A 25,109-nucleotide genomic window follows, 5' to 3' on the forward strand; every position below is an offset into this window, starting at 1 on the left:
TTAGTAAAGCTATTGTTATAGCAGCTATTGCCAATGCCATCCTCACCGTCTCAAACACCGGATAACTGATAAAAATGAACTCTCAAAATTGCAAAATAACTTATTTCCAATCACAACATAAGCATCAGACACATACATGCTATACATATCAACATACACAACACATTGAACAGGCAAATGCAATATGATAATTAACCCTTTCAGGCACGAGTACCTACCGTTCATCTTTTTGAAGAAGGAACAACGATGGGACTATGAAATTATATTTTAACATTTGAAGAACGAACTTTCCAATACCCATTTCCAGAAATATCTCTTCTTGGATGGCAGTGATCACAGCTACAACTTCCTGCATATAGTAATAGTATATATTAGACAAGTAAAAGGAATAAATGGATGTAGACACTGAACTAAAGATTAAAAACAAGAATCAGAAAGCCACAATATCAAATACATTTTATCCTCTCCACGACACAAACTTGTAAATCCAATTTGAAGGGCTTTCTTAGCATAACTGTTGGTCCCCCAAACCAGAGTTTGAATTCCAAACTCCACAATCAATGAATCTAACAAAGTGGGCACGTACATAAATGACTAAGAGTCAAAAGAGTGTGAACCAGCCTCTTGCTCAATAAAAGCACAACAACTCAACAAGTCCCAAAGTGGCACTCAACAAGTACAAATTGCAATGCTGTCATAGAACAATGCAAAGTAAAGGCTTGGTTGTTCTTTCTATAATTAACTAAAAGCAGCAAAATTGAAACAAACCCAAGAAATTAATTCTTTGAATCTAGCAACTTACATCCAGTAAGGTAATGAAACTTAGCAATTGAATATAATAATAAGTGTAGGATCAGAAAAGAGGTAATTAAATGAGTGAGAATTGAAGCTACCCACCAGAATCGTGTATAAATCGAGCACTCTCCTCAGTTTTGACTAAGCTCACCCCAGTAGAGTCTTCAAACTTGGAGCTGAAAGATGACGAATTGAGAAAAATTAATAGAATTTACGTATGTTATTGCTTCCATACGAATAGAAATAGAAAGACTAGACCTTTTCTTCTTGGGAATGAAGAAGGCCTTCTCCAGATGTGCCGCCAGCAAGCCTTTCTTCTTCATAATCTTGAACTCCATCAGCATCTGAAGCCCTTGTGTTGGAATCAAAGCCAACAAGATCTTGATTCCAACAAGATCTGCAACCTCCGGGAGGAGATTCAACCCTGAAACATCAAACCCATAATCACCCATTGTTTCTGTCACAAAATTCAACTCAGATCGAAGTGGGAAGTTGGGTTGGGTTGGGAATTAGGATTTTCTGGGTTGGGGGAAATTGAAGCAGAGAGAGAGAGAGAGCGTTGGTTGGGGTTTGTTGAAGAAGAGATAGGGTTTGACAAGAGAAGGGTTTGTCGAGGAGAGAGAGAGAGTGAGAGAGGTCGGGGTTTGTCAAGAAGAGAGAGTTTTGGGGTTGCTGGTGAGTGCCGAGAGAGGATTTTGTTTTAGTTTTGGATATGTCGAGAGTGAGGGAAGTCGAAAGTGAGGCACTGTCGAGAGAGGGCCAAGTTTTGTTATTTTTGTTATTTTTTTGGTCAAGCCTTAGGGTTTCAAGCCGATCCTATCAATTTAGACAGAGACTCACACAACAGATTTGTGTAAGAATGTGGTTTGACCGTAGTCATTTAAATTTCGAGTTTGTCTCCTATTAATTTGACTTCCCTCCTTGAAGAGTTGGAGAAAAATGTTGGTGGGAGATCTCCCTCCTTTCTGTGAAACATATTAATCAGACCACAGTTTTATTGTTTCTCGTCGTATGATTAATACATGTTAGGGAAAAATTTAGGGTTTGAGATGGGGTTTGGCACCACAGACATGGTGGGAAACTTGCCGCTTAGTTTTTTTATTGTCATACAACGGTTTTGTCCTTAAACGTCTTTTGAACTAATTCATAATTTCATATCAGACGACAGATTTTATAAAAATGACGTCTAAAAAAATAAAAATCAATCAGACGGCAGAAAACTATAATGCTTAGTCTGAGAGGTGTCATCTGATTCAATTTTTGTAGTAGTGATAGGAGTAATATATATACCTCCTAACAATGGAGAAAGCGGAAAGGAATAATCAAATTGAGTGCAGGCTCATGAAAGAGGGTGAGATGAACACATGATATTCTCATTCATTATATGCACAATTAGGTTTGCCATCTTTGATGTTCTTCTACTTCATGCTTTAGTTTTTTTTTTTTTTTTTCTTTCTAGTCCTGCTTTCTGTGGAACTCTCAACAGTGGGTTGCAATTTGGGTTGTTATGTTGCCTTATCTGTTTTAAGCTTTAATTCTCTTCCTGTTAGTATATGGGCAAATATGAAACTATCCATTTCATACAGCAGACAAGTACAAACTATTTTATTCAAGAAACAAAAAAATTTGTTGGAGACACAGTTACACTAGGAACATAAAACTTACAAACGAATATTGCAAAGTTGAAATTCAAGAGAAAACAAGTTGATAAGCTAGCTAATTGCGGTGCCTGAGTAGTTAATGGTGAGTAGTGTAAGGGCAATGAGCAGGACGGAAAGCTAAGGGCCCTGCAGCATATATGACAGCCTTGTAATTCAGACTTGTGTGACTCTTTCCTTCAGACCGGAGATGCGCTCCATCAAGTCCGAAATTGACATTGGTAGCAAGGTTGCATTTATGAAGAGGAGAAGAGGCTAACTTCACTAGGCAATTCTGAAGGGGATAATCCATTACACTGTTCATTTTGTTGCCTTCTAGCTCAGCATACACATAGCCATTAGCATTTGCTTGGAAAGTCTTGTAGTAACCAACTTGGCCTATGTTGTTTTTGCAGACAACGCTGACTTTAGCCGAAGGGAGTGGTGTAGCTCCAGTTAAGGACCAGCCACTGTAGTCACAGCTCTGGCAGTAGACCATGCCTTCCACAACCACATGCACTTCGGACTTTGAAGGGTATGCGGTGGCGGTTGTGGAAGGGAAGAAGGCCAATGCAATGAGAAGAAAAGATGACGCAACGAGGATGAGTTGCTTGCTCGCCATTTCTTGTTAGGACTTGGGGGTGCAAGCAGGAGATCTAGTTGCAAGAGTGTAGAAGAGATCAAAGCTACTGGTTTGAATGAAGAGAGATTTAATGGAGTGGTGTGTGTGTGTGTGTGTGTGTGTGTGTGTTATCTATAGGGTGTTGGATTGTGGGCATGAAGGAACGGGAAGACCTAGAATGTAGAAAATCATAACCCGAGATACTCGGCAGATTTTGAGTCCTAGCTAATGAGATTTTCTAGGTGGTGAGATCAAAGTTACATGCCAACCACTCCATTGTGTCAACATGGATCTATACGTGAAGGCCATATCTCCTTTCTGTTAATGGGACTGGTTCCTCTTGCAAGTGAAAATTGCATTGGTATTGTGACTATTGTCCGATTTTAATCTCACGTGCCATTAGATGTGGGTTTTATCGAATAGGCCTCGATGTGTAAATATAATTGAATCAACCACCCACATGTATGGAAACGTCATACATGCTCCTTGTATAGGTTCTAGGGATTGATAACAAATTTACAAGTTAAATAATCAATGAGTGAATTGCATTGATATTGTCCAAAACTGACTAAGTGTGGACCTTAATGCAATTAGTAAATTATCAACACTTGTAATAACGGGTTATAAATCATAAATAGTACATGAACTCTATCTTATTAATGATACAGGGACTTTACTTTTGATAGAATCAGTACCTTAACTCTTCGAGTTCTTTTGAAATGGTACCTAAGGCCACATTCGGCCACTACCCTCATAAAAAATGAATTGTCTCATTTATCAGGGTTAAAGATGACATTTTGTACTAGTTGTTAAGAGTATCGTGGACATTTCGTACTCACGAGTCACGACCTTCTAAAATCGATTTTTTTTGGGGGGGGGGGAGGGCCTATGATTTTTTTTAATTTTTTAGTTAAATTTTTAATTAAATTATTATATTAAACTAAACAAATCTGAAGAGATCTCTTTTTTTTTTTCTTTAAATATTTGCAACTTCAAATTTTCTTGTTCTAGAAGAGCAAAACCAAACCCTAGCTTCTTCTCAATCGTTGATATATGAAGCTCTGGTTTCTTCACTGTATCTCAGCCATGACTGGCTTTTGTTATTAAAGTAATGCTACTATCTCATTATTGAGGTGTTGTTAGTTTTGTTTCGCTAAGGCCTTATGTGACTAATATATGTTTTTGAATTGTTTTTTTTTCTTGGTCTCTGGCACCCCTGAAACCAACTGCAAAATCAAAAAGTTCCATGGTTATAGCATGCAAATGATTCCTTCATAACCTTTCGTTCTCAAGAAGACAGTCACAAACTCATAGGCTCATAGCTATTTAGATTAAACGGACTAAAACCCACAAAATCTCTGGCCTTGCATCAAAGAATCCCACCAAGCCTTGTCCAACTGTTTGTGAATCACCGCAGTTCCGGCAGATGCCTGATTTGCTGCACTGTTACTTCTGGGATTCTTTCCATTAGACGGGCGCCCTTCCAATTCTTGTACCAAACTGAACAAGAAAATCCAGAATATTCAGTGATTGAATCACCTTAACTATCAAAATAAAAAGATGAAAAAGAAAGTCGGGACAAAGTGCATTGAATGTCAAAACTGTTTTAGGTGAAGATCATGAAGCAGATTCTGCATTGCCAGAAGAAGAGAACCACAAAAAGGTTCGATCATGTCAGACAGACAGCCAGTAGTATCCCTCTTACAATTGCGAAAGGAACAATGAAAACGTCTGCAGGATAGGGTCCACGAGTACCAAAAATCCAGCATGATGAATGTGGAAGTTTGCATGATCGAAGTGACTGCAGAAAGAGTGTCCGATGAATCCAGGATGTTTTGCAGTGATGATGCAGCTGTGGGGAAGTTTGTGGACACCGCCATTCTTGGAAAGTCTGAGGCAGAAGATGTCACTGGACTTTTAGGTACATTTCAACTCGTACATGTGTGCTACGTATGGCAATTTCTTTGTTGTTGTTGAATTATGTACAGAGGTTTTCTTCCCATTAAGCTCTTGCACTTGAAATTTGGATATATCTCAATGAAAACGAATCTGTGCCTTTTGTTTCTGTATCTGTGTAATGGTACGTGCTATATAATTCTTTGATTCTTTCTTAAAGAACACATTATGAAATTAGATTTATAATATTAAGATATGGGCAAACGAAACAATCATTTCCTTTCTCATCGCGGATTACAAACTGATTTATTCAAGAAACAAAACCAATATTGCTTATGGAAATCAAGTTGATCCGAGACAAAATCTGACTGGTCTGATAAATTAGTAGTGAGTTTTTGGAGTGCAAGACTCAGGGCGAAAAGCCAAAGGCCCTGCAGAAAACACCACAGCTTCATAACTGCTTCCCATCACTCTCTTGTCTTCATAACGAAGTGGAGCTCCAGAGAGGCCATAGTTGATGTTGCTGAGCAACCTGCAGTCTTCGAGAGGTGAAGAAACCGGCTTGACATGGCAAGCCTGGAGGGGATGGTCCAACATGTGGTTCATTTTGAAGCCATCAAGGTGTGCATAGAAGTAGCCATCCGCATTTGTTTGGAAAGCCTTGTAGAAGCTGACTTGGTCCTTGTGGTTCTTGCAGATGACACTGATTTTAGCCGAAGGGATTGGTTTAGCCCCGGTCATGGACCATGTTCCGGAGTGATCACAGCTCTGGCAGTACACCATGCCTTCCACAACCACGTCAATCTTTTTCTGATGTTCGGTCGCTGTTGTGGAAGGGAAGAAGGCGAGTACGGTGAGGAGGAGGGACGAAACGAGGACTATAAGCTGCCTGCCTGCCATTAGGATCTTGTGACTTGAGATATAAGCAGGAGCTAACTATAATTCTATAAGAGTACGTGTAGAGAGGAAAAGCTGAGTTGGATGAAGAGAAATTGGATGGGGTGGTATATATATATAGCTACTAGCTAGCTTAGCGAGATTAGTGAGCCAATCTACTATTTATAGACGTGGAGGCTACCATGTTACATGTCAACGAATTTTATTATTTCAACTTGTTTTTGATGTTTATACGTGAAGGCCATATCTCTCCTGTGAATGAAAATCATTGTATCTTTTTTTTTGGATATATGAATGAATATATAAAGAAAGGATTAAATACTGCTTACTCAATAAATTTATAGGGTTTCATCGTTTCAGTCCCTCACCTTCGAATTTAATCTAAAAAGTCCCTGAACTCTCAATTTCCTCCAAATTCGTCCATGCCGTCAAGCTTCCGTTATCTCGCTGACGTGGCGGTTATTTCCATGCTAAAAGTCTATTATACCCTCACTTACTCTTTTTTTTTTAATTAATTTTTTTCTCTCTCTCTTTTTGTTTTTTTTTTTTTTTTTTTACCTCTTCTTCTTCCACATCTCTCCTCTCCTCTCCTCCTCTATGTTTATCTCAGTCTATTATCCGGAAGCTCTCATCCTCCGGCATCTTTCTCGCTGGACTAAGAATGTGCATACCCATGACCAGAATCATCCGAAAATTACCATAACAACAAACAAACCACTGATCAACTTCAATCAACACCATTGGGATCAGAGATAATATCATAAATCCAACTTAATCACAGATTCACTACTCAGTTCAATTATTGATTAAACCAAAACAGATCATAATCTCAACAAATCAAGAATCAGTTAAACTTGATAATTAAACAATTCATATACAATTCCACATTCACGCACAGCAAAATTCACAACCAGAACCCTTTTTTTGGCAAATCAAGTTACCGAAAAAAAAAAAGCCGAGATCTAACCTAATCAGACGGGGAACTAAGCAACACCAAGCCTCAATTACTACCGGACCCATCTTCTTCAAAGAAGATTTAAACATCGATTGCATTTATTTCATACAAAACACATCATCCCCTCTCAAGCAGATTTGAACTTCTAAAACATGAATATAGAATAGAGAAATCCAAGTAAAAGAGATACCATCATAGGTAGTGCCACACTGCAAGCAAACTTTGCCCCCTCCTTGACATCATCATCGAAACAAGCCCTGCAGAAATTTAAAGGGACCCAAGTGAGCGATCTCTCTAAATTTAGAGACCCAGAAACACCAAAATGACCCAAGTGAGAAAAATCTGTAGCAAATGGAGCTCAAAGCATCAATCTTTTACCCAATGTCTCCAAACCAGTGGTTGATCCGTACTCGATCAGAACCGTACCAGACCAGTTGCCGAGCTGCAAACCCGATGCTCAAAGACCACACCACGTCTTCTCCTGTCGTCGTTCCTCTATGCAGACCACCGGCGCTCTGACCATCGATGTTCAACCCAAATTCCCAGCGTACCAGATCAGACCCGCTTCTCCAGATCAGACCCGGCTTTTCCTGCGCCTGTGCTGACCCGCCAGATCGAATCTTCTGACGTCGACAACTGCTGACATCGTTTCACACCGAAAAACTAAGAGCCGGCCAAAGTTGAAGAAGTAGAAGATAGAGAAGAAGACAGCGAGGGATTCATTTTAAAGTTGTCGATTGAATCCCATCGACGACATTGTCGAGCAGGCGGCCTTGTCGTCGTCTTCGAGAAGCTGAAGCTGAGACTCCAAAGCCTTCTTCTTGAACTCGATGTAGCCGATTTTCAGCCGAGTGAAGAGGTCCAAGATAAAGAGGCTGAGATTCTCTTTATCCGACCCGGAACCGAGATGCGACAAAACGATGGAGGGACGCGACGGATCTGAGCAGCCGTTGACTTTGGAGGGATTGGTGTTGTCTTTGACCTTGAAGAGGACGATGTGCTTGACGACGAGGAATGATGACATGGTGATTGTGGCGAATGTGGGGATGCGGGTTTTGGGGAAAGAGAGGTGGTGGTGGTGTTTGGGAGGTGAGAGAGAGCGAGATAATGGAAGAGGGAGTGGCCTTGAGACACAGAGTCGCCGTCATGTCTACAGAGAGAAATGAAATCGGTGGTTTTGAGTAGGTGAGGAAGAAGAGAAATGAAATCTGGGTGATGGAGGGCACCTCCGATACTAGATTGGGGCTCTGTTAGAAGAGGAAGTAATGAGAAAGAAAACAAAAAAACAGAGAGAATTTTTTTTTAAGTGAGGGTAAAATAGACATTTTGACATAAAATGGGTGTCACGTCAGCAAATTAACGGGTAATTTGGACAGAGCTTGACGGCATGGACGAATTGGGAAGAAATTGAGAATTCATGGACTTTTTAGGTGAAATTCGAATGTCAGGGACTGAAACGATGAAACTCTATAAGTATGGGGAGTAAACAATAATTAACTCATAAAGAAATGAACTTGGCAACGTCCATCTCTAACAGTATTGGGCCGAAATCTCAGCTTATCGATTATTCAGCTTGGCTGAGCCTTATCAATTAAAAATTCGGCTCGGCTACGGTATGAGGTATTGCATACCGTCGATATATCATATCTAAAAATGTACAAAATATATAAAATTTAGTAAGAGATAGGGTTTGAACCCATCACCTGTAACACAAACACTCTGCTACTAACCACTCAAATTTAGTAAGAGATAGGGTTTGAACCCATCACCTGTAACACAAACACTCTGCTACTAACCACTCAATCACTAGAGCAAAAACTGCTCTCCGTATGATATATACAAGTCTTATATTCTTAGTTCTTACGCGATAGAATTAAAACAAAACCTGACTAGGAACAAGGAATGGAAAACCTAAATTTTTTTTTTGGGTCAAATAGAACTTTCATTTGATGAAACACATATTACAAAAGTAATACAGAGAAAATTGGAGTTCTAGGCCCAAAAACCCAATAGACAACCCATACCTAAAACTAAAACCGAAGCCCAAAAGCCCAAAATACCAAAAGAACCAAGACCTAACACCAAACTCTTCACTTCAACACCTCTGCTGGCCGCCATGGTGATACTGCGACCAACTGACCCTGGCAGAATCTTGACATCCAGAGGCCAAGTAAACTCTCCACCATCATTCTCCACACCTAAATTGCAAGCACAGGAAGAACAACAAGAACAAAACAAAGAACTTAGTAAAGGTAGTCGTGGAGGTGGACACCATCATGCATCACAACACCACTAAACCGGTGATGTCCACAATCTTCGGTGGTTTGCCGGTACTACTACAATCTTCATGTGTGAAGTTAAGTGAACAGCTCTCTGTCGAGACATCAAAGGTTGAATGTGAAGATGAGGTTGTGGAAAAAGAGAAAATTCGGATGAAGATGAGAGGGTGAGGTGTTTGAGATTGAGAAGACTTTGAGATTTGATAGTAGATCTGGAAATTTGATGAACAATTGGGCAAGAACAAGGAAAGATAGAAAGAGAAAGAGACATAAACAGATCTAAAGCTGAGACCAAACTCAGGAAAGTCACCACAAAAGGGTGGAGACGCACCACATAGGATGGAGAAACCGGAGTTGTGCAGATGGAAAACCTTAACTAGTCTAAGTAATAAAATTCAACTATGGAAAATTAATTTGATTATTTGCAATAACTCCCACCAATCCCTCGAGTTCTGTTGCTACTTCTTTCATGGAAGGCCTAGACACCCCACTGTCCCTTAAACATCTGTATGCGAGATCAGCAACTTTTTTTGCGGTCTCAATATTTTCCCCATTCACAATTTGTTGATCAAGAATTTGGTCCAAGAGACCCTTTTCCACTGAACTTTTAAGCAACTCCGCAAGGACTGCAATTCTCTTGCAAGGTTCCTCACGATTAATTGCCTTTCTGCTTGTTAGTAGCTCCCCAAGGACAACTCCAAAGCTGTAGACGTCACTCTTCGGTGTTAGTTCCTGTCTACGATAATATTCAGGGTCCAAGTATCCGAATGATCCTTTCACATTAGTTGATATATGAGTTTTATCCATAGAGGTCAACACTCGTGAAATCCCAAAGTCTATCAGTTTTGCCCTGTAATTTTCATCTAACAGAATACTTGTTGTCTTCACATCTCGGTGTATGATTGGCATAGTGAGGGAGTGCAAGTATGCTAGTGCTCCTGCAGTTTCCGCTGCTATCTTCATTCGTAATTCCAATGGGAGTGTAACTGTTGATCCTTTGCTTTTGTCATAAACATGCTCAGCAAGAGTGCCATTGGGGATGAACTCAAAAACCATTGAAGGTACTTCTGACTCTAGACAACAACCTAAGAGCCTCACCACATTTTTGTGGTTCAGACGAGAATTGAGAACTATCTCATCTATTACATCCTGATGAGTGTAGGATGATTCAGAAAATTTTTTGAACTTCTTTATGGCAACCGCTGTTTCATGATTTGGTAGTATTCCTTTGTGAATTGTCGCAGAGCTTCCTGCACCAACGATTCCACTTTCGTGATAATTGTTTGTTGCCTTCTTAAGTTCTTCTGCAGTGTAGATTCTAAGTGCTGGTGTAGAAGTTTCCAGATGAATAGACAATCTACCTTTGAATTTGGCGAAATCTGTAAACTGCGACCTGAATTTAATGCCTACACTCTTCATGTCGTCGGCCATGAGAACAAGGGCTTCAACATCATCAATTGCCCTAGCAGACTCTGCTGCCGTGGGTAATTTGCCAGGAAAGAAGCTTGATGAAGGCCAAGTTAGAAGTTTCTCTCCATATAATTCTGTTGGACCCCGCTGTGTATTACTAGCGTAATCTCTCTTTTCAATACTTAGATGTCCTTCCACAATGATGAGCATCATTTCAAGTGGTTCATTCTCTTGAATAATGACATTGTTCTTAGTATACTTCATCGGTTTAAGATGTTCACGTATTACTTTCAGCACTTCTTCATCCATAGTTTGAAGCACTAGCTCCTATATAAAGAAGAACAGAGAGAAAATGAATATCCCATTCAAGTATCAAAAGTATGTGTCCGGAACTTTGGAAGTCAAGGGTTAATTTGGAGAAATCGGAAGATGTACCTGTTTCAGTCTATTCCAAGGCGAAAAACTTTCGATATACCTTCGAAGTTCCGAGGGAAGAATAGAGATGATATGATCTAAACCGGCATTCTTGTTTTCTGCAAGTACTTGTTGTACCTTTTCCATGATCTGCGGCTTTATTTTGTCCTTTGGATTCTTAGGCAAGCCAGATTTAGATAACCACAATTCTATCTCCGGACCTATCTCTTGTATCTTTCGTTTAATTTTCATCTTGTGTCTATGCGACTCTATTCTTGTAGTCTCCAACTGCATATATGTCTGCACGGATCCGTACCACAAGTCACAAGAAGATTTAAGATGATTTATATTACAATAATCATTGCTATTATCAATAATATCTTTTTAACCTGCAGTAGTTTCAGCAGACAGACACACACACACATAGATGGATCCTGCTACTACTCAACAAAATTAAGAATGTGAGATTACGAAGAGCCTTAAGACTTGAGTTTAACCTTAAAGAAATTTTTTTGTATAAAACATCACCAACCTGCAAATTTCCAATGAGGTATATAAACAGCAGCAAGCCCATTATAGAAACAAAAGCCACAAAGAAGTTTTCCCATGTATTCGTACTGGGCTGGAGGTTTGAGCCGAGAGAACTGCAAATATATATGATTGATATGAAGAATAAGTTAATATAACACAAATTTCACCCACAGTGTTTTAGTACTTAACCTACCTCAAATTGCGCAAGCCCCAACAAAAGCAATTCGAGAACTTCTGTAGAAAACTTGTTGACCTTGGTATACCAGATTGAAACAAACTAAGAAATATACCAAAGTCGAAAAGCTTTGCATTCGGTGGATCAATGGGGCATATATCATTCATAAATGTGATATTTATCAATGAACCATGGTCATAACAGCTAAAAGTACTAGTGTCACATTTGTTTTCATTTCGACAAGCATACTGCCAGCAAATTGTCATTCGTTGGACAGCCAAAAAATACCATACAGCTCCGAGTACCTAAAGAACCAACAACTGAATTAATTAAATTGACTTTTAGAAATTATGGGAAAAACAAAAGATATATATGAAAATTCACAAAACAGTTTTTTTTTTTTTTAGGTTTGGACGACAATAGTAACCACACACACACCCTCATGCAGTGTATCCCAGCGTAAAAAGACTAAGCACTGCACTGCACCGCAAACGCACGAACCTTGGTGTTTAATCAACCTAGGTCCCTCAAATCTGTTGGTCACTGGGTGGAGTTGGGATTCGAACGCTAGACCTGGGGGTTCCAGACTAGGCCGCTCGACCAACACACCACACCACGTGGTTAATTCACAAAACAATTTTGATGTGGTCAAATTTGCGGAGGATACATTTTCATTCAAAATTTATGTTTAGGCGCCCATTTTGGTAAATTTTAATTTATATGAAGTATGAACGTGCCTTATTTATCTATAAATGTTATCAAAAAATATTATTCTTAGGAGAACTCATTTTTGTCAGCCAAAATTGACTGATAATACATTTTCATTCAAAATTTTTGTTTAGGTGCCCATTTTGGTAAATTTTTAATTAATATGAAGTATGAACGTGTCTTATTTATTTATACTATTATTAAGAGAACCCACTTTAATTTTCAGACAAAATGGGTGTGTTATCTCTATACCATAGGTTAATTTAAAATAATTTTTAATATATGAAAGATATTATGATAAATAGAAAAATAATAAATAATTAAAAAGAATGAATCTATCAAGAATAATTTCTCTTCCCACATTCTGTAGATACAACTTTTCATATCTCATTCTGCATATATAACTTTTCGTCCCACATTCTACATACATAAATTCTAATTTTTGTTCCTGTAAAAAAGAAAACTAAGATTATAAATAAACTGTTTCACACATGCATCGCATGTCATTGTGTAAATAAAGAGTAGTATAGATAGACTTTGTCAGCCAAAACAGAAAATTTTTACTAAAATATCCCTCAAATATTAAAAAATATTTGAATTGAAATATTTGAGAAAGACAAAATGGACAACTCACAAATAAAAGAAAAACAAAAACAAAAGAAATTTAACAAAAAAAAATCAAAAATAAAAAACAAAATATGTGCATCAATTTTCTCCACATTTTTTAGAATAACTTCCCATGTAATTATCTACACCCATAAGGTGTGTTTGGAGTCTAGTTATTATTATGACAACCCACTTTGTCGCTCAAAATGGACACGAAAAGATGTGAAGATTGTCACATTGTATATCATCTTTAATTAATTTTCAACTATATTAGAGTAAATAACAATTAAAAGAAAAACATATTGATAACTGTTAAAGTAAATCCAGAATATTTGGCTCGCCCTAACTTTAGGTTACTTAACCTAGTTGTAATAGAGTTTTGAATTAAAGATATTCTCGGAGATATTCATAGATATCCGATTGATTGTAAAATTATTTTTTCTTGTACAACTCTGATTCTATGTCTTGTAATCCTCTATATAAAGAGTCCTCTATTATCAATGAAAGTACGACTCAATTCTCTCCCAATTTTAGTTTTACTTAAACAATAACTACCCATATATAAAAAAAACTTTTCACATTTGTTACTTCCTACGGATATGTGAATTTTTTTTAAAAAAAATCAAAACTCCAGTATGTTTGATTCGATTTGGAATCTAAACCCTAGTTCTTGGTAGGCCTACCAAGAACTGCAATAACCAAACAATAGTACTCCGAAAATCTATGGAGTTAAAATTAATGTACTACAATAATTAAGATTGGTACTTACATGACTCGCAAGAATGTACATGAACAAATTTAGTACACCTTTAACCCATATTGCAGTACTCTCTTCATGGACAGACTTTTTAGGCTCTTTGCACAATTGGTAGATGCGAAAAACCCGTGGCACATATTGCATCAGAACAAAAGAATTCATAATAAACTTCCTTGTATTTAAAGATCTTGAGCCCCTCATTTTCGAAAAGAAATGGAGAATTAGAACCTGGATATAAAAAATACCAACAGTTAAAAAGCGTAATGATCAGAATAAATATTTCCAATCGTGGAATAAAATTTCATAATAATTTCTCTTACCTGCGGAAGAGGGAGAATAGCTAACATGTCAATTAAGATGTATGACCACCAAATCGTCTTAGCTATCGTTGTTAAAAAATACTTCCATATGAACTGGAATTTGGAGCAACAGCCTCTTCTCTGACGAAATTTATTGATTAAACCTGAACACTTATCACAATCAGATCTGTGAAGTTGAATAATGATGTCCATTATATAAAAGAGGTCAGTAATAGATCGCAAGATAAGAGCTGCTTTCTTCAGGTTTTCGTCCAATCGCAAACACGTCATGTCCTGACTGATAATTGGAACGTAGAGGAACAAAGGATCCAATAAAACAGCAAACACACATGATGTTACAAAAATCTTCCTCCATTTTTGAAGAAAAGAAGCAGCTTCAGCTCTATCACTTTGAATTTCCGCTATTAGTGTTGACCACTTTTTACTTGTTCCTTGTTTACTTTTCCTGGAAAGTTCAGTTGTACTGTCTGAGTTAGAACATATTTACTGATCACAATACACAACAAACAAATTAATCAGACGTACAGAAGAAGTAGAAACATGCATGTATGCACGGAGCCTAAATTTTCTGTGGCATCAGTCCACTAGAAATGTTTTTAGTTGTTTACTTCCAGTAACTATGTGTTGAGGTTTAAGAAACTAACCTGCTAGCAGCTCTCTCTTCCGAGGACTTGTCCACAAAAAGAACTACTTCCGGGTTGTCCATAAGTACTCAAGCTCACTATCGCTGCAAACTTGCAAATGAAGATGAAGCAAAGTGAATTCCCTTCTGAAACAACTGGATCCAACTTAAAATATGGATAAACTGATCCCGATGCTCAAAATCCATAAATTAATAAAAGCGTTCACATATGCTTTAGCGTCCATCAGTATGGGTGGGGTGGTTCCACCATTCCTCTTTTGCCTCGATTATTAGGGACTATATATCTTTTTCTTTTGGATAAAAATTTTATTTTATTTTATTGTGGTGATCTGTGGACTGTGGTACGTATTGCGTTAGCTTTTTCTAGAAAAGCACCGTTCTTCTTTTGCCTCAATTATTAAGTTGGCATTCATACTCATCGGATAATACTGGATGGGTAATACCCACCCAATAATAGTTTTTTGGTAATACCTAACAAATAATTCGCGGATATGAGTATTTGCCCAACTCATTTCTAAACGGGTAAACTCATACTCACTCATTTACCCGTTTTCAATATGGGCAAGTTTTTTTTTTTTTTTTTAATACTCACTATTTAAGCACCCTCATTCCTCATCTGGGGATATTTTCAAATAATCGATTGAGTATTTCAAATACTTGAGACAATATTGAAGAAAGAAATTGTTGGTCTAGTCACGAGGAAGCAATACGTTTAAAACAAATATTTATTTCCGTAAAACAGTTTTCACAACTTGGCGATTAAATGTAAAATAATAAAATTCGGTTCGTAAATGAACCATCCTCACGGATTGTCTTTTGAATCGTCTTTTCACAATTATATGATGGTCCAACGGTCAGATCCTCACGGATTGCCTTCTGAATCGTCCTTTCACAATTATACGATGATCTAACGGTCGGATCCTCACGGATTGCCTTTTGAATCGTCTTTTCACAACTATACAATGATCCAAATGTCGGATCCTCACAGATCGCCTTCTGAATCGTCTTTTCACAAATATACGATGATCCAATGGTGGGATCCTCACGGATCGCCCTTAAGATCATCCTCTCAAAATTATACAAATATCCAACAGTCGGATCCCCACGGATCGCCTTTTGAATCATCTTTTCACAATTATACTATGATCCAACGGTCAGATCCTTACTAATAACCCTTAAGATCATCCTCTCAAAATTATAAGAAGATCCAACGGTCGGATTCTCATGGATTGCCTTTTGAACCTTCTTTTTACAATTATACGATGATCCAACGGTCAGATCCTCACGGATCGCCTTTTCACAATTACCATGATTCAACAGTCGGATCCTTACGGATCGCCCTTAAGATCATCCTCTCAAAATTATACTAAGATCCAACGGTAGGATCCTCATGAATCGCCTTTTGAACCATCCTTTCACAATTATACGATGATCCAACAGCTAGATCCTCATCTAATACCACACAAAGTCATCGGAACACTTCTATGATCAATATTTCAAATCTACAAGTCGATCGGACGGCCTGATCCTCATGGATCAAAACCCATTTACGCCAGTATATCGAAACTACATTTCTTAACAATTGAGACTTTATTAAATTTACGCCAAACAAGAATTAATACCAAAAATCTCAATCATTACATTTTGGGTCTCAGAGTTTTGGCCGCACAACACCTCCAATCATGGCGGCTCGTCTCGTTGAAGACTTGAAGGTGTATTCTGGGTGGGAAACAGAAATGCCCGTTATAGGTTTTTTTTTTTTTCTTCTTTTTTTTAGAATAAGAAAATTATAAAAATGCCCCATATGTTTTGGTTGAAAAATAATAGTTCTCAATTTTAAAAAAATTTAGGTGTGGTTTACAATTTTATATGGGTATTTTTGGGTAAAATTTGGGTATCCACGGGTATACCCATATCCCACCCATTTTTATACGGGTATTTTGTAATTACCCATACCCATACTCATAAACTATGGGTATTACCCATTAACAGATACCCAAAAGGAAAAATTACCCGCGGGTACCCGTACCCTGTGGGTTTTAATGTCATCCCTAATTATTAGGGACGAAAAAAAATTTATTATCTTTTCTTTTGGTGATCAATGGTACGTATTGCATTAGCTTTTTCTAGAAAAGCAAGACAGAAATGCAGGGGCGGAAGGGCTATCACTTGGTTGGTTCGAATCGGTTATAAGTATTACAAACTTCAAAACCAAAGCTTTCGATTTCAAAATTGAGCTACCAATTACGAACCAAAATTTTCGGTTTTTAATCATAACTATCAAATTCGGTATTTCGGTATTTCGGTTTTCGGTATTACCAACTTTAGAACAGCTAATTTTTTTTAATTAAAATTAGAAAGAATAAAACTAGGTTCTTCAATTTTATAGTTGTAAAACTTTGTAGTCATCTCCTAATTATAGCTTCTTTTGTATATATGACATCAAGTTTGAGTCATTTTCAATAAAACTAGGTTATTTAACCATCATTGACTATGTTACTTAAAATACATGTACTATTAATGTAATATATGTAGTAATGTTCATACTATGATGAAAGCTTTTATGTTTATTTCTTAATATACATGTATGTGTATTGAAAACAGCTAATATTTAAATAATCGGTAGATTCGGTATTTACCAAAATCAAACCAATTTTTTTTGTAATTTTCGATTTCGGTTTTATCGGTTTCTGTTTCCAAAAAGTCGGTTTACCAAATTTAAAATATCAGTTGGTATTCGGTCGATTTGGTAATTACCAAACCTGGCAGCCCTAGGCGGAACCATAGTTAGGCCCGAGGGGCTCCAAACCCCTCCCATGATTGCATAATCAACTGATATGGCTTACAAATTCATACAACTATGCATTGATTCGATCGCTTGGACCCCCCTATTTCTATAACTAATAGGCACATCACTCTGTTAGCACATAATAATGAACACGTTTTGGTCAATTTGTTATTAAATTTGATTGGTCTCCAACAAATTTTAACAGTAATTAATCTGCATTACCAATTTATAATAAATAGTTATGAATTTATTGCCTAGAAATAGAAGGTTTCATAGAAAAACTACGATTATTAGGGAAAAGTATCATATTTAAACATTGAAATTATTATTTATGATTCGTTAACATTTCTAGGGTTTTGATTCAATTTCATTAATTTTGAAATGAAAATGTCTTCCATAATTAATAAGGTTATAGAAACAAAAAAAAAATTAGAAATTTAATTAGAATATTAGATTTAACACTGTTAGTTGGACCCTCCCAAAGTTTAAATTCTAATTCCGCCCCGGCAGAAATGGATGAATGATCGATCATTATTCCTTTCTGTAAGAAAAAGACGACAATTATCAAGGATGAAGTTTTATTTTCTAAAATAACTTTGACTTGGCCGTCTTCTCTGTTAGAGCTCTCGTTGACTTTTCTTCGACAAAACTACCAGAAATCCATAGCTGACGCTATTGCAAGCCTTGCGCTCAGCACCTTTTCAATTCGCTGACACACATGCGCTCATGTGGAACCCGGAGCGGCTGGTGCAGCAGCTTTTTCAAGGTGATTATTCCTATATGGTTGGACATCTTCTGGAACCGGAGGACAAATTCCCGGGCTTTGTATTATGAGACTGTAACTTCATTTATTTTTCATGTTCAAATTTTAGCTTAGCTTATAATATTGTTAATTATTATGTCCTAATTTCATAAGATGATAAGAAGATTCTTTTCCTAGCATATATCATTATATCCAAAAACTTGAGTGGGTGTGGATTCTATTGGTTTTAAAGACCAAAGTCAAAGGAATGATCTTAATTTTTTATAATCATGTAAAGCAATGACTTTTGATTAACATTAGATTGACTGAAACAGAGTCCTAGGTAAGACTATGCTTCCAAAATTCATGCTTGTCCCTCAATAAAGGTGCTCTGCCATTGAAGAAAGTTCATCATAGTTGAATGAACAAATATACTATTCCACAAGCTGTGATTTTCGGTTCTTTTTTTTTGTTTTTTTTACATTTTACAGTTGAACAAGAAACATTAAGGGTACAGATTAACTAGATTTGCCACTCTCTCAGTTATATACAAGTAGAATTCATACCTACAATCTGCTCTTAAGCTTCTAGCTTGCATCTGCAGACATAAGTTCAAGCTCTGCCCACCAAAGAGTGGAGAGTTTCGGGGATACTGCATCAGGTGTAAGTCCAGTTATCTCTCTCAGCCTTGCAGTGACGTCTCTCATTGGCGGTCTTTGTCTCGGGTCAGGATGGACACAAATTCTTATTACTTCTCCAATTCGCTCCAGCTGCTCCTCTTGGAAAGATTCTAGAGTTGGATCAACCATTCCCTTGAAGGGATGCTCCCCTCTCAAATAGTCAGAAGCCCAGTCTTCAAGTGAGCCATTGTCTACTGAATAAGGGAGTCTACCTGTCACGATTTCAAACAAAATTACACCAAAACTGTACACATTACTTTCCAGGCTTGTTGATTGTGCATCAGAAAGTCTTGAGCCAGATGATTGTTTCTCGGCTTCAGCTATCTCATTCCAGAAAGTGACTTCTGAGACCTTCGGTGCATAATCCTCGGTTAGCTGGACAGCTGAAGAAGTCAAGTTGTTGTGAGCTATAGGTGGCTTCAGCTGGTGCATATGCTCAAGGCAGTAGGCCATTCCCATTGAGATTCTCATTCGCATTCTCCAGTCCAGGTGCTCAGCTTCTTTTACTGCAGTTTCAGTAAAAATAATTTAAACATCTCATGCATCATCAAAACAAAACATAAATAGCAAAACTATAGTTACACTCACTGTGTAAATGCTCGAAAAGTGTGCCATTGGGAGCATATTCAAAAACCATCATTCTAGTGAAAGGCTCTTCTTCCTCGCAATATCCAATAAGGCTGACAAAATTCTTGTGGTTCACTTTCGATAATGTGTCGATCTGAAACCATAACCATAGGAACAATAAGGGCCTGGGAGATTACATTATAGCTTTAAATTGTTTAGTACCTTCTTCCTAAACTGCAACTCTAAATTGTTGCCCCAACCACTGGCAGATGTTGCTGCGAGAGAAGCCACAGCAATTTCGACACCACTGGATAATGTTCCTTTGTACACTGTACCCATCGGTGAAGAAGTACCTATAACATTACTGAAATCTTCACAAGCCGCTTGAATCTCCGATCTCTTAAGATTTGGTACACCTGCAATGAGAATCTCCTATCATGTTAGAAGGTAAACATGAAAAAGAACATGATAAGGGTGGTTTGACAGTCACAAGAGCATGGCAATTATTATCAGCATGAACTTGAGCTTACAGAGATCAATTTTCTCCATTACGAAAGAAGCAATACCAGTTACAAAGGCTTTCTGAAGCTGCCCGCTTAATCCTGTGGCCCAAGGTTTGACAGTAGCTACCTTGTTGCGTCCATAGAAATACAACCCAACAACTAAAATTACAAGAGAACCACCACCGCCTATGGCTCCAGCCATTATTGCAACACGATGACTGGAACTTTCCTTTGGGGGACTTTCTTGGGGGGAAGGCTCAGGAGAGGAAACTGAAGGTGGAGAAGCAGGTGTGGTTGGTGGGGGCGGAACAGAAGGTGAAGGTGAAGGTGAAGGTGAAGATGCAGGTGCAGATCTAGGAGTATATTTCTTGGGAGGATTCAAGCTAGGACGATTTACTTCCACCAGCTGTCTTCCATGGTAGGAGTGTTCAGTATTAGCAAGGTTCCTGGCAAAGATAAAAGGCAACATCAGAAAAAGCAGGATAATCCAGTGTTTCTAAATAAAAATATCAGATGAAAAGGCAATTACAATGAACACGATTTATAAGAGTAACGTGTTCAAATTAGTCAAAGGCATATAATTGATACTGGAACATCCTACGGCAACATGCAATAGCCTCATTTTTCCGACATCATTAGTCTGCAATAAGTTCTAAACTTTCTGGATTACTCTTCAGCACAAAAGAAATCATGCCAACAGAAAAGTGGCTCACTAAGTTTGATTGCCATCATACCTTGAAATGGTTCTTTCTTTGCACGATGATTCTCTGGTTGCACCAGAAAGTTGGTTTTCGTCGACTTGATATTGGGAAAGCATCTCCAGTGCATAAATCTCAGGAGCTAAGATACTAAGGAGCCTGTTGTTATCTAGTAGCCTGCAATTAAGCAGAAATAAGAGTTACTACAGCATATACGAGAGAAAAATGACCTCAAAAAATCGAATTGAAGCTTTGACACACAACTTACAGGATTCTCAATGAAAAATTACTGTCAAGGTCTACTGGAAGTGTTCCACTGAAGTTATTATATCCCAAGTCTAACACCTCCAGTTCCTTCAACTCTCCGATCCCTCCAGGAATTATCCCCATAAAGGAGTTGTTGCGCAAAATACTGTAGAAAATATTAGCTGAGCAGGGCACACCAAAAGAGACTAAGAACTCCGCAGAAATTGACTACTAACCATTACATTTGAGGCAATGGTACAAAAATACTTACATAGACTTTATATGAACAAGGTTTCTGAGCTCAGGTGATAACGTTCCTCCAAGACAAAGATCTTTCAAGTTCCTGCACACCATAAACATCTAACTTTAGAATCAATTAGGCAAAAGCAGTAAAATTGAACTACCTTCAAGTAACAAAGAATCATAAACAATGGAAGCACTACTACAGGTCATCAAGTGTCAAATTCAAGGTTTTGATTGATTTGTGATAGAACCCATGGAGCTATAAAACTAATGAGTAAAGCTATATCTAATTCCCAAAATCATCAAGTAACTTTAGTCAGATGATAATGAATCAATAAAAAACAAATTGGAACTTTAGTGAGAACTTTACCCTTCCCAATCTTCCAACCAAGACACAATTGTTGATCAACCCCAATCAAACATCATTCAGTAAATGAAAGAAGAAAAAAAAAGAGTAGTACTTACAAGACCACAACTTTTCCCTCTGAGCATTCAACCCCAAACCAAGAGCAAGGGTCAATCTCTCCATCTTCATCATTCCAGTTCGACAAAGCACCAAATGGGTCACTCACTACTCTCTCTCTAAACCTCAAAAGCGCCAAACCTGCACAAAGACACAACCTTTAAGCATTTTAACAAACACTAAAACACCAAAAACCCAGCAACTCAAATTCTATTACCTTCATCATTCAAAGACCAACACAAGCTCAGATTCTGAAACAGCAACCACACAACCACCACACCCACAACCCCCAAAGGGTCTCTAAACCGATTGAACCTCCACTGATCCTTCATCTTTCTCAAAATCAAAGCAAACCCAATTACCAAAAACAATAACACAACCAAAACACTACAACTTTATCTCCAAAAACCAGAGTTGAAAAGGCAGCAGATGAGTAAAGATCAAAAAACGTGTACTAGTACTAGTAGCTATCTTATAAAGACCCCTCAGAAGTGTTTGAAAACGCGTTCCACTACCTCAGATTACATATATTCTAGATAATAATAAAAAAAAATCAATGTAAACGAGTCAGAGGAACCCAAAAGGTTCATACTTTACAATCAACCAACCCAAAACGCGAAGGGGTCTAAGAACTAGAGCGCACGGCAAGCTTTTGGAGAGTGGGAGAGCTTGAAATGGGACGAGAAGACTACGCGCGCGCGTTTGGATTGTAGTCAAGTCTTTTGTAACAGAGACGGCAAGCAACGACCTGTGGAATAATTTACATGGAGATATAGACAAGCCACACTGTCTTATTTGTTAAATTTGACTCAGTAAGAGCACTCAAATTTTGGATAAGTCTCTGGGTCGACACCCACCTCGAAATTTAAGATTAGTCTTCTAAGAAATTTCTGTGGCCTATGGGAGTTGATCATTGGATTGATGTTCATCGTCAAAACTAACTACTAGCATCAGCATGGTCCATAGATTAAGCTTTTCTTTTTTCTCTCTCAAATAAAGTTTGGTGGGCATCTGGAACCTCATCTACTGTACACAGTAGAAGATAATTGTGGTCCATTACACATTTACATTAAGCATATGGATGGGTTCATTTAAACTTTTGGATTAGTATCAAAGCTGGAATAGTTCGTTAGAGTGTGTGGCTCTTAACCACAAGGTCGAAGGTTCAAGCCCTCCTTCTAGCGTACCACACGAACTTGTAACGTGAAACATTGATGAGTTTTTTTCCAAAATGAATCATGTTTCTCTAGAATTATTGACGTTTTGCATCATTTTATATTACCATTGAAATCACATTAAAAAACTAATATCACCTAATCATCTTCATGAATTTCTAGCTATGGTTTTGCATCATCTTATATTACCATTGACAATCACATTAAAAAGTTAATATCACCTAATCATCTTTATGAATTTCTAGCTATGATTTACGTATGTATCTGACTTTTAAATTTCTACCGAGAATCATTTTATAAACAATGGTTCCAATTCCACACATATACTGCGGCCATGTGCCAAATCTATTTGAAACTTTAGGGGGTAGGATTTTAAGATTTTTCTAGAGTGAGGGAGGGCACCGCAACTCTGACCAACTAATTTTCTATGGACAATTTTATACTAAAATCATAATTTGCGTGGAAGAAGGAGCAAGATGATGTGTCTTGATGTGTCTTGATGTTGTCCTCTACTCAAGCCTTAAAATTGATGGCTTACTTACTAACTGAACCACTTTCCATCGCATGAGGCACGTGTATCACACCCAAAACTCTGGGGCCAGACACCAACGGCGTCGTTTCATAGTTGGCTCGGTGGAGCGGACTTGTATGAACTGATGGGCTGGCCCAAGCACGATCTGAGTATTCTATCATTCCATTGAACTTGGGCCAATGGCAAACAGCCCTTCAGTTCTTGCTTCGAATTTTTAGCTTTAGTGAAGTTCTTAATTGGTACCTTTTTTTTAAAATAAAAATAAAAAAAGGTTCTTAATCGGAATGCTTTCTTGTGTTTGATTACCAAAAGGTAATGATTTTCTTTTGTAATGGGGAGCAATACAACTTAATTAGGAACTTGAAAAACTTTTAGACTATATCAAATTGTTGAAAGTCGAAAGTCAACAAAAATATCAAATTGTAAATGTAGTTTGGAATTTGGAATTGATCCCTTTATATAGGGATATAATTACAACGGAAATATCAATTACAATAATGATATTAAATGATGATTGAGCTGTAATTGCAATTCCTTGATTCCCTCTTCATCAGTCACTTTGACGAAGGCACATAATGTGTTTTTTCCTTTAACACTCCCCCTTGTGCCAAGTTAAAGACGAAATGGTGCATGAGTTGTTGCCAAGTAACAATAAAAACCTTGTCGGACAAAAAATACACTTTGGTCGAAAGAAAAGAGCACAACGCATATTTTACATTTGAGGATGACATGTGTGTGTTGGACTCCCCCTGACGTATACATCTCCCCCTGATCCTTACATTAATCAAGGGAGCTTGAAAAGTCTTCTCATTCCTATGTTTTTTACATGTTTCTCAAATATGGTCTTAGGCAATGATTTAGTGAACAAATCTGCCTCATTCTCCTCAGACCTTACTTGATTTACTTGAATCTTGAGGAGAACTTGTTGTTGCTGATTGTATAAAAACTTTGGCAATGTGTTTTGTATTATCACCCTTGATATAACATACCTTCATCTGTTCGATGCAAGCTGCATTATCTTCATAAATGCAAGTAGACTCTTCAGTGGTAGAACTCAACCCACTAGTCCCTCGAATATGTGTAATGATAGTTCTTAACCATATACACTCACGAACCGCCTCATGTAGAGTAATGATCTCTGAGTGGTTCGAGGAGGTAGCCACAAGGGTTTGCTTGGTTGATCTCCAAGATATCGACGTGTTCCCAATGGTAAATACATAACCAGTTTGGGAACGACCTTTATGTGGGTCAGAGAGGTACCCAGCATCAACAAAACCAACCAAAACATCATTTGGGGTTTCAGTGTAGTGAGTGGCGCTTTCGCCATGAACATTTCCTTTAAGGATTGCAGTTTCATCTGCGGTCCCTCTTGTGTCTCTATAGAGAAAGAATAGTCTCAAGTCAATTGTTCCTTTTAGGTATCAAAATATGTTCTTGATACCATTCCACTGACGCTGTGTTGGTGCTGAGCTAAATCTAAATAACAAGTCTACTGGCAATGCAATGTCTGGTCGAGTACATTGGGCTAAGTACAATAATGTGCATGTTGCACTTAGATAGAGAATTTCAGCTCCCAACACTTCTTCGTCATCTTCCTTTGAACGAAATAGATCTTTCCTTGCATCCAAACTTCAACCAATCATGGGAGTGTTAGCAGAATGAGTTTTGTCCATGTTAAATCGCTTGAGCAACTTTTGGACATACGCAGACTGGTGGATTAGTATTCCACAAACTCGGTGTTCTAGTTCAAGACTGGTGGATTAGTATTCCACAAACTCGGTGTTCTAGTTCAAGGCCTAGACATAATTAAGTTTTTCCAAGATCCTT

At 37.8% G+C, this 25,109-nt stretch overlaps 4 protein-coding genes across 8 annotated transcripts; all 4 read right to left on the reverse strand.

The window, feature by feature from the left end:
- Nucleotides 1-2,532: 2,532 nt before the first annotated feature.
- LOC112171167 (non-classical arabinogalactan protein 30) lies at nt 2,533-3,054 on the reverse strand. The gene has a single exon (XM_024308394.1). The coding sequence runs from the start codon at nt 3,052-3,054 to the stop codon at nt 2,533-2,535; it is 522 nt and encodes a 173-aa protein (XP_024164162.1).
- A 2,267-nt stretch (nt 3,055-5,321) lies between these two features.
- LOC112182753 (non-classical arabinogalactan protein 30) lies at nt 5,322-5,890 on the reverse strand. Its single transcript, XM_024321293.2, has one exon. The coding sequence runs from the start codon at nt 5,848-5,850 to the stop codon at nt 5,332-5,334; it is 519 nt and encodes a 172-aa protein (XP_024177061.1). The 5' UTR covers nt 5,851-5,890; the 3' UTR covers nt 5,322-5,331.
- Nucleotides 5,891-8,574: 2,684 nt separating this feature from the next.
- LOC112175471 (cyclic nucleotide-gated ion channel 1) lies at nt 8,575-14,882 on the reverse strand. Of its 2 annotated transcripts, none has more exons than XM_024313174.2 (7): nt 14,647-14,882; nt 14,003-14,447; nt 13,695-13,910; nt 11,630-11,916; nt 11,438-11,549; nt 10,927-11,205; nt 8,575-10,818 (listed from the first exon to the last, which is right to left on the reverse strand). In XM_024313174.2, the coding sequence occupies exons 1-7, from the start codon at nt 14,706-14,708 to the stop codon at nt 9,481-9,483; spliced, it is 2,739 nt and encodes a 912-aa protein (XP_024168942.1). In that variant the 5' UTR covers nt 14,709-14,882; the 3' UTR covers nt 8,575-9,480. The 2 variants fall into 2 exon arrangements, with proteins under 2 accessions (XP_024168942.1, XP_024169009.1); XM_024313241.2 differs by having other exon boundaries at nt 14,003-14,488.
- Nucleotides 14,883-18,552: 3,670 nt separating this feature from the next.
- Nucleotides 18,553-22,448, reverse strand: LOC112163687 (probable inactive receptor-like protein kinase At3g56050). Of its 4 annotated transcripts, XM_024326838.2 has the most exons (10): nt 22,168-22,448; nt 21,793-21,907; nt 21,578-21,716; nt 21,141-21,212; nt 20,892-21,035; nt 20,660-20,800; nt 19,953-20,371; nt 19,645-19,838; nt 19,444-19,576; nt 18,553-19,361 (listed from the first exon to the last, which is right to left on the reverse strand). In XM_024326838.2, the coding sequence occupies exons 2-10, from the start codon at nt 21,905-21,907 to the stop codon at nt 18,763-18,765; spliced, it is 1,956 nt and encodes a 651-aa protein (XP_024182606.1). In that variant the 5' UTR covers nt 22,168-22,448; the 3' UTR covers nt 18,553-18,762. The 4 variants fall into 4 exon arrangements, with proteins under 4 accessions (XP_024182606.1, XP_024189092.1, XP_024176637.1 ...); XM_024333324.2 differs by lacking the exon at nt 22,168-22,448 and having other exon boundaries at nt 19,989-20,371; nt 21,793-22,161; XM_024320869.2 differs by lacking the exon at nt 22,168-22,448 and having other exon boundaries at nt 21,793-22,161.
- Between the last annotated feature and the right edge of the window lie 2,661 nt (nt 22,449-25,109).

Source organism: Rosa chinensis, chromosome 1 (genome assembly GCF_002994745.2).
Source record: "Rosa chinensis cultivar Old Blush chromosome 1, RchiOBHm-V2, whole genome shotgun sequence".
In the NCBI taxonomy this organism is placed as follows: domain Eukaryota; kingdom Viridiplantae; phylum Streptophyta; class Magnoliopsida; order Rosales; family Rosaceae; genus Rosa; species Rosa chinensis.